Below are 12,411 nucleotides of genomic sequence, written 5' to 3' on the forward strand. Positions count from 1 at the left end.
CACAGTTAAGGGGACTATCCACTATGGAGGTCAGCTTTAAGGAGCAGATTGCTGTAGAGGCCATTGTTAAGGGGACAGGGTATTGTGGGAATCACTGTTAAGGAGATGGGGTACTGTGGAGGTCACTAATAAAGGGGCGGTCTGCTGTGGAGGTCACTGTTAAAGGGGTGGGAACTATTGAGGTCTCTGTTAAGGGGGCAGGGAATGGTGGAGGTCACAGTTAAGGGGACGGTCCGCTATGGAGGTCACTGTTAAGGGGGCGGGGTGTTGTAGAGGTCACATTTTAGGGGAGCAGAGCTCTGTGGAGGTCACTGTTAAGGGGGAGGGTTATTATGGAAATCACTGTTAACGAGATGGGGCACTGTGGAGGTCACTAATAAAGGGGCGGCCGCTGTGGAGGTCACTGTTAAAGAGGAAGGCGCTGTGGATGTTAATGTTAAGGGGGTGGGGTACTGTAGATGTCACTGTTATAGTGGATACTGTCGATATCTTTTAAGGACACTTACAAACATTAAATTAAAGAGATTAAATATACCCGTGCAAAGCCGGGTCCTTCTGCTAGTAAAGTAAATATAATGGCTATTAATCAAAACTTAAAAATATTACTGACCCAGAAATGAGCAAGAATGTTGACTTCAAATGTCTTCTCAATTTGATGATCTTGTAGGTCCAAAAATTCTACACCAAACACTACTCCTGCATTATTTATCAGAATATCCACATCTCCAATGGTTGTTTTCACCTTCATAATATCACAGGAAGAGGTTATTAATTATGAAGACATAATAATACAAGTATTTGGACATCTTAAAGGGGTTGGCCCATCTCATACATTGGTGGCATATTGCTAGGATAGTGCTAGTCCCACCTCTGGAATCCGCTCCTATTTCCAGAACGGGTCATCCAAAGTGAAGGACAGCACACGACGCATACACAGATGCTGTCTATTCACTGCTATGGGAGTTCTGGAAATTGCCAAGTGAGTGCACGAGGTTATTTTCAGAAGTCCCATAGTGCCTGGAGAGTGCCTGCGAATGCACGGCTAGTGCTAGGATATTTTGACAACTCCAATAGCAGTGAACAGAGGGTGGCCGTGCTTGTGCAGTGCACTTTCCTTCACTACGGGGTGCTTGTTCATGAGATAGGTGCGGGTCCCAGAGGTGGAACCTGCACCTATGTGGCATTGATGGCATATACTAGTTGTGATGAATACCAGATCTCGTGCCCGCTTGACGTCACCTACATTGGGCTCACGAGAGACAGTATGGTCACTTGTTACCAAAGCGTGATGTTGCGCCCTCCAGAGGAGCAGGTAAGGTCAGCTTGGTACAGTTTACACAGACATCTCCTGTCCACGCGGGCACAGAGAGGCAACAAGCTGAGAGAGCCTTTTCAAGGCCGCAGTGAAAACAGAGCTGTCTCAGCTCGGATAATCTGCCACCAGCTTCTCGTTTGATATAAGCCCGGTCCGCTAACGGGATTATATAGGGTGAGAAACCAACCCGCGGTTGCTTATAACTAGGCAGAAACATGGACGTGGGGATTCGTGATCGAGATACAAGATAGCACAAGTTTAAATTATATATTTAATGGCCTAAGGGCACACTAGTTATAACACAATATACACAGAGAATATATACAGTGGTCTGAGGTTACAGATACAGGTGATATAGGTACAACAGGGTTAAGCCGAGCAAAAGTCAGTTACCGGGTACATGAACGATCCTTAGGGTGATAAGGGTGGAATAGTCCTTGGCTGCAGTCACATGGGGGCAGTGATGTCAGCTGGTTCCCGATCACTCCAAACACATTGGCACGATATGACCCCCTTAAGAAGAGACACCGCCCCCTTGGCTTGCATGGGCTTATGACCTGTAGCTGGCCGCTCCCCTCTCCGCCTCTGGGAAGGGTCCACCCCTCCTTCTCTGGTGCTGGCAGCAAACACCAATAAAACCCCTTACGGCTCATAGCCCCAGACCATAATGTCGCAGGAAGATGGTTCCGGGCCCAATTGATCCGCCTGGGTTCCAGCTACGACTAGTCCAAGCATGGTACCGTTATTTGGTTTCTGTGGGGAGATATGCATATCTCCTCTCCCGGGAATCCTAGCATCAAGCCAGGACCACGTGGATGTTTGGCTTTGCCCCAGGATCGCAAAAAGATAACTGAATTATGCCTAGGATGCACATTTCATAATTCCTTATGAAATGTAGGTGCCAATATGTCTGGGAGGTATCATTGATCCTGGGCAAGGAATGAGACCTCCTGCTGGGGTTTTTCCTGCAGGATTAGCTTGCCTCCAACCTGGCTGGTTGAGGTGTAACTTTATCCACCTGGGGCCTCCTTGAAGCCTGGACCCCTGGGGCTTCCTCCCTTGCTAGCTGACATCAGATGGCTGGTGGGTGAGAACATATTTTGCATGTACACTGACTGTGTACATGCCAAAAGGTGAATCAAATGACAATCAGGGCTGCCAATAAATGATAATCCATATTCCTCACACTAGTGATATGCCATCAATGTCTGAGATGAGACAACCCCTTTAAAGGGAACCTGTCATCAACTTTATGCTGCACATACTAACGACAGCATAAAGTAGAGACAGTTGAGTTGATTTCAGCGGTCTGTCATTTATGAGTTAAAAGAGGTTGCCGAGAACCAACATCACAATCATTGCAGACTGGGCCTGGAAAACAGTCCCGGCCACCTGAGAAGAGTCCTGGTTATTCATAAATTCCTGCTCTCCCTGCCACCTGCTGATGATTGACAGTCTTCTACCTAGTTTTCTCCCTTTCTCTCTAGGAGAGAACTGCCAATTATCAGCAGGTGGGTGGGAGAGCAGGAAAGTATGAATAACCATGACTCTTCTTAAGTATATTTGACTCTTTTCAAGGCCTGTGCTGCAATGATTATGATGCTGGTTCTCAGCAACCACTTACCTTATTTTTTGCCCCATAAGACACACTTTCTTTTCCCTGCGTCTTATGGGGCGATACCAATACCAGGCATGCTCAACCTGAAGCCCTCCAGCTGTTGTAAAACTACAACTCCCACAATGCCCTACTGTAGGCTATTCGGGCCTGCTGGGAGTTGTAGTTTTGCAACAGCTGGAGGGCCGCAGGTTGAGCATGCCTCCTAATACTAATTAGTTCTGGAGGACCGGGAAGCGGTGAAGGCTCTTTACTCACCACTGCCTGGTCCTCGGCTGTCAGCTGTGAAGGCTGCGCACAGTGTGAGGGCGCGCTATGACGGAGGAGGAGGAAAACCGAGCATGGGCGGTAAGGAACTGCGGCAGCGGCAGGAGAGGTAAGTGGGTTTTTTATTTTAAGTTTTCTGTGGCATGGGGAATGCTAACAGGCAATGGGGGCACATATGGGGGCTGATGACGGACACATATGGGGGCTGATGACAGGCACATATGGGGGCTGATGAAAGGCACATATGGGGGCTGATGAGAGGCATGGGGCTCTTATCTGAGGTCTGATTGGGGTCTGATCTGAGGTCTTTCTGGGGTCTTATTAACATTGGGGGTCTGATAGGGGCTGTGAGCTGAGGTCTGATCAACATTGGGGTTCTGACTGCTGGTCTGACCTGAGATCTAATGAAAAAAAAATGTTTTCTTATTATTTTCCTCTAAAACCTAGGTGCGTATTATGGGCCGGTGTGTCTTATGGGGTGAAAAATACGGTACTTTTAGCCCATGACACACCGCTGAAATCAGCACTTCTGTTGCTATTTTATGCTGCCCTCAGTGAGGTCAGCATAAAGTTGATGACAGGTTCCCTTTAATGATGAATACAAACCTTTTCAGCTGCAGCATAAATTTCATTCTTCTTACTGCAGTCTACCACATATGTGAAAGCTTTAGCTCCTAGTTTCCTGCATTGTTCTGCCGTTTCTTCTATTCCATCCTGCAGAAAAACGTTTTAGTGTGTATTATATGGGTGGAATCATTATTTATACTGACATTTTCAAAATTAATAAAATGTACCTACTTAGTCCATTACAGATATCAGTGTGCTATCTACATTCTGTGACTTCATATGGTAGTTTCCAAACTGCTCTGTATGCTGTATAACACCACAAAAAAATAAACTGGCCATATTTTACTGGGCGCTACAGGCAAAGTTGCTAAAATGATGCACATAACAAGAGGTACTGAGGGCACTGTCCTCCCACCTGGGAATTTGAGGTCCTGGCCTAATCCGACCATCCAAGAAATCGGGGTGCAAGGCTTAAACAGAATGAAGTAGAAAACAAGATGCAAAGATAAGCCGCACTCCCCATTCGTGTTCAGGCTTCTTTATTGTAGGGCATATAGCGGGGGCAGACTCACATGGAGTATCAATCCACAGCGACGGCCGTTTCGCGGTATGATCACTTCCTCCGGCTGTTTGATCCACTCTGGGAATCAAGTGTGTGCTAGTTTATAGCGTCAATAGGGGGAGGGGTCAGCTGACCCATCACTCAATCACCCTCGACGCTGCACCACCTGCACACACCTGAAACACAGGTGCATCGATACATTAGTGCATGTTTCAGTTTAAAAACAATACTGACACAGACGAAACAATAGTTACAAAAAGTGACACATAGTCTGCGAATAGTATCTAAACACATGGAAGGGTACATAAATATACATGAAAGGGATGCAAAAGTTAATGCAATAATATATAAATACAAAAACGTATAAATATATATACAGTGACTAAAGATAATCTAAAGTGTATTCATAAGAGAATCATATTTACATAGCGTCCTATTCAATGAATGCTGCCAAATCATTGCGTTCGTTCAAGCCTAAACAACCTGTGGCATCAGTCTTAATAATATACAGAGCTTCTTTCTGGAGCAAGGTACGGTGTCTATCACCTCCCTGAATTGGTGGGGGGATATGTTCTAGGCCCGCAAATCGCAAGACACTTGCGTCTCCCCCATGTTGGCACCGTACATGCTCAATAAGACGAGTACGTCCCTTGCCTGTTTGAATTGAGTTACGATGTTCTCGTACCCGCTCCATTAAGGATCTCTTGGTTTTTCCTATATAAAAGGATCCACATACACAAATTAATACATAGACTACGTACGTCGTTCTACAGTTAATAAATTGATGCACACAGTGTTCCAGACCTCCAAAGAAAAAATGGCGGCCTCTAAACATGTATCCGCACAGGGAGCAGTCACCACAGCGATGGTTGCCAACCGGCTTACCAAGTGACAACCAATCGCGCGGTTTCCGCTCGCTGTAGCGGCTACGCACCAAAATGTCCCTAAACGTGCGACATCGTTTGAAGGCTAATATGGGTTTCTGATCTGTAAATTCACCCAAATCATCCTCTGCCTTTAAGATTTCCCAATTATTTAATATTGTTTTCTTTATATAGTCTGCCATAGGGCTGTGCTTGAACACAAACACAAATCTGTCCTTTTTCTCTGCCACTATCCATCCCACTTTTTCTCTTTCTGCGTTTCATTAGTGATTGTTGTGTGTAGGTTTTGGCCCTCTCTAGGGCTGTATCTAACTGCTCTGATGGATATCCGCGCTTGATCAATCTGTTTCTCAGTTCATATGCCTGTCTCAGGAATATTGTATCCTGACTATTAATACGTCTCAGTCTTAAAAACTGGCCATAGGGGACTGATTTAATTACGCTACGTGGATGATAGCTCTCATGGTGCAGCAGGGTATTTGTGGCAGTGGGTTTGCGATACCCTTCGGTACATAAGGCACCATCCTCTACAACAACATGAACATCCAAGAACTCAACGGTCCCACCCCCAAAATTGAGGGTGAACATCATGTTCATGTCGTTCGTGTCGTTAAGATGTGCCACAAAATGCTCACACTGCTCCTGGGTTCCCGACCACACCATGAAGACATCATCCACGTAGCGTAAAAACAGACGTATGTGACTGAGAAAAGGGTTAGACGTTGAGTGACTGAACCCTTGTCGAGGTACCTAGATTGGTTACTGCGTCCTGTTCTATTTAGGTTTCCTACGTATCTCGGTGACACCAACGACTTCCTCCTGGCCCTTGATGGCTTCCAGTGGCAGGAGGGTTGGAGTTTGGTGTCCCTGGATGTGGTTAATCTTTACACCCGGATTCCACAACGTGGAGGTGTAAACGCAGTCCTTGAACTTATTGAACATTTGGGAAGGAGCCGTCAGTTCAGTGAATTTGTAGAAGAATCACTTTTGTTCATTTTGGAAAACAATACGTTTCTCTTCAATGACCAGTGGTATAGGCAAATCTTTGGAACGGCCATGGGGACACCTGTCTCGTGTACCTTTGCGAATATTTTCCTGGGCAGATTCGAAGACAGATATATATTCTCAACATCTAACCCTTTTCTTAGTCACATACGTCTGTTTTTACGCTACGTGGATGATGTCTTCATGGTGTGGTCGGGAACCCAGGAGCAGTGTGAGCATTTTGTGGCACATCTTAACGACACAAACGACATGAACATGATGTTCACCCTCAATTTTGGGGGTGGGACCGTCGAGTTCTTGGACGTTCGTGTTGTTGTAGAGGATGGTGCCTTATGTACCGAAGGGTATCGCAAACCCACTGCCACAAATACCCTGCTGCACCATGAGAGCTATCATCCACGTAGCGTAATTAAATCAGTCTCCTATGGCCAGTTTTTAAGACTGAGACGTATTAATAGTCAGGATACAATATTCCTGAGACAGGCATATGAACTGAGAAACAGATTGATCCAGCGCGGATATCCACCAGAGCAGTTAGATACAGCCCTAGAGAGGGCCAAAGCCTACACACAACAATCACTAATGAAACGCAGAAAGAGAAAAAGTGGGATGGATAGTGGCAGAGAAAAAGGACAGATTTGTGTTTGTGTTCAAGCACAGCCCTATGGCAGACTATATAAAGAAAACAATATTAAATAATTGGGAAATCTTAAAGGCAGAGGATGATTTGGGTGAATTTACAGATCAGAAACCCATATTAGCCTTCAAACGATGTCGCACGTTTAGGGACATTTTGGTGCGTAGCCGCTACAGCGAGCGGAAACCGTGCGATTGGTTGTCACTCGGTAAGCCGGTTGGCAACCATCGCTGTGGTGACTGCTCCCTGTGCGGATACATGTTTAGAGGCCGCCATTTTTTCTTTGGAGGTCTGGAACACTGTGTGCATCAATTTATTAACTGTAGAACGACGCACGTAGTCTATGTATTAATTTGTGTATGTGGATCCTTTTATATAGGAAAAACCAAGAGATCCTTAATGGAGCGGGTACGAGAACATCGTAACTCAATTCAAACAGGCAAGGGACGTACTCGTCTTATTGAGCATGTACGGTGCCAACATGGGGGAGACGCAAGTGTCTTGCGATTTGCGGGCCTAGAACATATCCCCCCACCAATTCAGGGAGGTGATAGACACCGTACCTTGCTCCAGAAAGAAGCTCTGTATATTATTAAGACTGATGCCACAGGTTGTTTAGGCTTGAACGAACGCAATGATTTGGCAGCATTCATTGAATAGGACGCTATGTAAATATGATTCTCTTATGAATACACTTTAGATTATCTTTAGTCACTGTATATATATTTATACGTTTTTGTATTTATATATTATTGCATTAACTTTTGCATCCCTTTCATGTATATTTATGTACCCTTCCATGTGTTTAGATACTATTCGCAGACTATGTGTCACTTTTTGTAACTATTGTTTCGTCTGTGTCAGTATTGTTTTTAAACTGAAACATGCACTAATGTATCGATGCACCTGTGTTTCAGGTGTGTGCAGGTGGTGCAGCGTCGAGGGTGATTGAGTGATGGGTCAGCTGACCCCTCCCCCTATTGACGCTATAAACTAGCACACACTTGATTCCCAGAGTGGATCAAACAGCCGGAGGAAGTGGTCATACCGCGAAATGGCCGTCGCTGTGGATTGATACTCCATGTGAGTCTGCCCCCGCTATATGCCCTACAATAAAGAAGCGTGAACACGAATGGTGAGTGCGGCTTATCTTTGCATCTTGTTTTCTGCTAAAATGATGCCCTTTGCCTGACATCACGCTACAGCTATTGGCAAATTCAGCAAATCACAGACTTCCTGCACTGCTCTTCCCCTGTGTATATTCTGTACACACAATTAATAGTAATCAAACCTGTTTGTCCCCTTTCTCTATGCTCCCTTTTAGTGAAGGGGGTATTGTTTTGATAACTTTTGCACAGCTCAGTGACATGCAGCCATTTAGTTATTTTCTGCAGTCTTGAGGACCTAATGTGTTCAGGGCAGCTTGGAAACTACAGTAGTATGAGAGGCCAGGGTGATGTAATTAAAGGGGAGTACCAGTTTGCATAAACATGCTTTAAAATAATTAATTAAGAAGGTAGCTGTCATTTTGTAATGTTTTTCTTCTACTTTTATTATTCCTATCTTCCATTCTGGGCTGTGGCTGTTGCTGTATTCAGGAGAAAATGGGTAAGAAATTGAGGGATTGTTTTTCTCCTGTTACCCCGTGTAAAAATTAAAAATGTACGACTCTAGCAACACTGTATTGGAAAATGGGTCTCTTCAAATGTGACATTAGTCCCAAAAATCATTTTAGCAAAATCTGCCCTCCAAACGCCATATGGCACTCCTTCCCTTCTGAACCCTGAAGTGTGCCCATAGAACAGTTTAGGACTATATATGTTTCTGTAAAATGCAGAATGAGGGTAATAAATATTGTGGATTGTTTTGCTGTTATCCCTTGCTATGTTACAGGAACAAATGAATTAAAATGGAAATTCTGAAAATAATAATAATAAAAAAATAATGATAATAATAATAAAAAAATTTAAATATTGCCATCAAAGGTGTACATAGCCTTTAAATCCTTTGGATCATCTATAGGGTTCAAGCCCATCAAGGCAGGGCCATATTTAGAGTTTATGCTGCCCTAGGCACATTAGTACCCCTCCCCCCACTGATATCCATACAATTTAGATTGCTGAAAGCTAAATGCTCCCTAGGCCATCAGGTATCCCTCACAACTCTCCCATATGGCAATCTCTTTCTAACAAACCTAGAACCAGCCTTGTACCTCACATGGATCCAGAGATCTCCCCATGCATTGTTCTGCTAGATTTATATCAAGCTGCAGCTAAAGGGGATTGTCTTTTGTGCTGCAGTTCAGGAGGCATGTCTTTTCTCTCGCCCTATGACAGCTTAGGAGGCAGTTGAAGGATGAAAGTGAGCATGTGCGGCCACATTCTCACTTTCTCCATAGTGCCGACGACTTTAAGGAAGACAAATTTTTTAAACAAAGGGTTAAAATTTGCACCATCATCTTCTTTGAACAAATTTGACACCTATATAGGTCTAAAAAAATATTTTATAAAAAATCCACCCACTATGGAACACCAAACACAGGATTTATACATTCACACACAATTAAAGAATAAGTCAAAGAAATTCCCCAGAACTGAGATTGGACCAGAAATTGCCACATTTCAAAAACGTGTGGAGGCAGACCTAGAGAAATTACAAATAAAGAATAGATATAAAAATAATCTTACGAAAGGGGAGACTAAATGAAAAATGAAAAAATAGTGATCCGTCCAGCAGATAAAGGGGGGGCAATAGTGATTGGGGGGGGGGGGAAGACCAATGTAATAAGGAATGTCTTAGACAGTTGGCAGACCAAACTACTTACATCCCTTTAAAAAAAGATCCCACGGAGGAGTTTAAACGGGTTCTTTCCCAATATTGTGAAAAAGGATTACAACAGAAGATTCTAACACAATCAGAGTATAAATTTATCTTGGATACACCGGGCAGATTACCTATATTTTATTGCCTACCAAAGGTCCACAAGAGTATTGTGGACCCACCGGGCCACCCCATCATTTCGGGCATTGGGTCCCTAACAGTGAATTTATCACAGTATATAGATACTCTACTTCAACCAGAAGTGAGGAAGATAAAATCCTATATACGTTATACAACTGAGATCGTGGGTGTTTTGGAGGGCCTGGACGCCCAGGACCATTGGATAATGGGCACCCTGGACGTCCAGTCCCTCTACACCATCATCGACCACGACCAGGGTATTTCAGCCCTGAGGGAACAATTATCTGGAAAGATAGTATGGGAAGAAAATCAAATAGAATATGTGTTGGAAGGGGTGAACCACATCCTGCATCATAATTATTTCCTCTTCTCTGATCAATTCTATCTACAGAGGAGGGGGACCGCCATGGGTACCAGGTTTGCCCCCAGCTATGCCAATTTATTTTTGGCACAGTGGGAGGCAAATAACATCGATCCGACCCTGGAGGCAGACCTGGTTCTGTGGCGGCGATATATAGATGACATCATCTTTATTTGGGGTGGAACACAAGAAAATTTGGAGATATTTATCGATGAGATCAATGACAATAGGAGCAACCTGAAATTTACCTTGAATATTGGAGGTGAGAAGGTTGAATTCCTTGACATTGAGATCACACGAAGAAACAACAGATATCTATGTAACACCTTTCATAAACCTACGGCCAAGAATGGATATATTCCTTTCTCAAGTTGCCATCTGCCAAGATGGCTAACAAATATCCCTTTCGGACAGTTTCGCCGACTTAAGCGCAACTGTACGGAAGAGGATAAATTTGAGGAGGAAGCCATAGACATGAGCAATCAATTTAAGGAAAAGAATTACCCGGATGTAATTATTAATGAGGCTCTTGTAAAAGTAAAAGAGTTAGACAGAAAAACTTTTTTCGAGCCGATACAAAAATCTAGACAAGAAAACAACTCGGATTTTAGAATCATTTTGCCGTATAACACCCAGGCAAAACAAGTGGAATCCATCATAAAATCCCACTGGCACCATCTACATAGGAATAAAATTATAGGGACACTCTTGCCCCCAATCCCCAAAATCACATATTCAAGGGCTCAATTTGGGAATCCAAATAGCCCCCTCAGTAAAAGAAAAAAATCAAAGGAGGCCGAATACAAAATTGGCTTCAATCGAAAGGTTTTTACAGATGTGGGAGTTGTTCAGGCTGTAGGAAGACTAAGTTCCCAAGAAAGACAACAACAGTCACTTCCACACAAAACTCACATACCATGACCATCAAACACTTTCTTACATGCAACTCCACCAACGTTATCTACCTAATCCAGTGTCCATGTTTGAGACAATATATTGGGCGGACCAAACGTACCTTAAAAGTTAGGATAGCGGAACACCTAAATAACATCACTAAAGGGTACGAAAAACATTCGCTGTCCAAGCATTTCAAGGACGTACACCATCAAGACCCTAGGGGTCTCTCATTCGTGGCGCTGGAGAGGGTGGAGAAGCATTGGCGGGGGGGCAATCAGATTGAGAGATTATCAAGGGCAGAATCTAGAAAAATTTACGAATTTGGTAGCCTCTTACCGAGAGGCCTAAATGCGGAATTAGAAATATTTGGGTTTATCTAAAATTGGGCGGTCCGTGTGGGTGTCGATGTAGAGTTGTATGTCAGGCTGTTTTTTCCAGCACTACAACTCTCCCTCTACCCCACACGTGCCCCTCTTTTCCATCTATTACTTATAGATACCCAGAACAAATGAAAATGATATGCATATATACCGCACAATGGAAGATTTAATATATAAAATATCCCTGATGAACCTCACCTATGATATAGAGATGATGGGAGAGAAAACGCACCGAATTTGAAATAAAACGCAACAAAACCGCATGTGCGTTTTTTAGCTGAATGAGTTGGTTATAAAGGCCCTAGTGGAGGACAAATAATCCTTCCATTAAAAGCTTGGGGAAACAGCCTTGAGTATATAGATAAATGTCTATTTATTGTTTTAAAGTGTATTTTATAAATAACACAGTTTTAGTAGTCACAATAGACATGTGAAACACCAGATATTTGTACTGAATATGATAGCCAATAGTGGCGGATTAAATCCTGGATAGAAAATCAAAAATCGCACCAGGATAGAAAAACGCATCATAATCAGGGGTGCAAAAAACATCCAAAAACTTTACATTGATTTTGAAAGACACAATTCTGGATCCAGTCCAGATTTTGTCAATGACCAATACCGGTATAAATTGTACCCATCCATGGAATGGGGGTATGCCACTGAGGAAGGGGAAGCGTCTCCCCGAAACGCGTCTGGCGTCAAGCATTTTGGATGAATACCCCATTTTCCACCTAATATGCTATAAAGAAAAGGAACCTTTGGATTTAGCTACAGAAGACCGCAATACGTCATTCAGCAGCGCCAACAGTAAAAGGTCTGTGATCCTCACATTGAACTAACATCACCTGTGAGAGACACGTGGGACGCGAGCGGCTCCACAGCCGGTACGCCGGCAGATTCAACGGAGCAAGGGCTCGAAATCAAGTCCCGACTTACCCGACGGCGCAAGTAAAGGTA

General features: G+C 43.7%; 1 protein-coding gene across 1 annotated transcript in view; it reads right to left on the reverse strand.

Annotated features, from left to right (window-relative positions):
- The window catches only part of LOC122945503 (17-beta-hydroxysteroid dehydrogenase 13-like), a 98,514-nt gene that overhangs the window by 27,660 nt on the left and 58,443 nt on the right, over nt 1–12,411 (reverse strand). Inside the window, exons 2-3 of the mRNA XM_044304571.1 lie at nt 3,804–3,911; nt 611–742 (exon numbers count right to left, since the gene is read on the reverse strand). Of these exons, the coding sequence (XP_044160506.1) occupies nt 611–742; nt 3,804–3,911 (240 nt within the window). The remainder of the gene's footprint in view (nt 1–610; nt 743–3,803; nt 3,912–12,411) is intronic.

This window comes from Bufo gargarizans, chromosome 1, assembly GCF_014858855.1.
Source record: "Bufo gargarizans isolate SCDJY-AF-19 chromosome 1, ASM1485885v1, whole genome shotgun sequence".
Taxonomy (NCBI): Eukaryota; Metazoa; Chordata; class Amphibia; order Anura; family Bufonidae; genus Bufo; species Bufo gargarizans.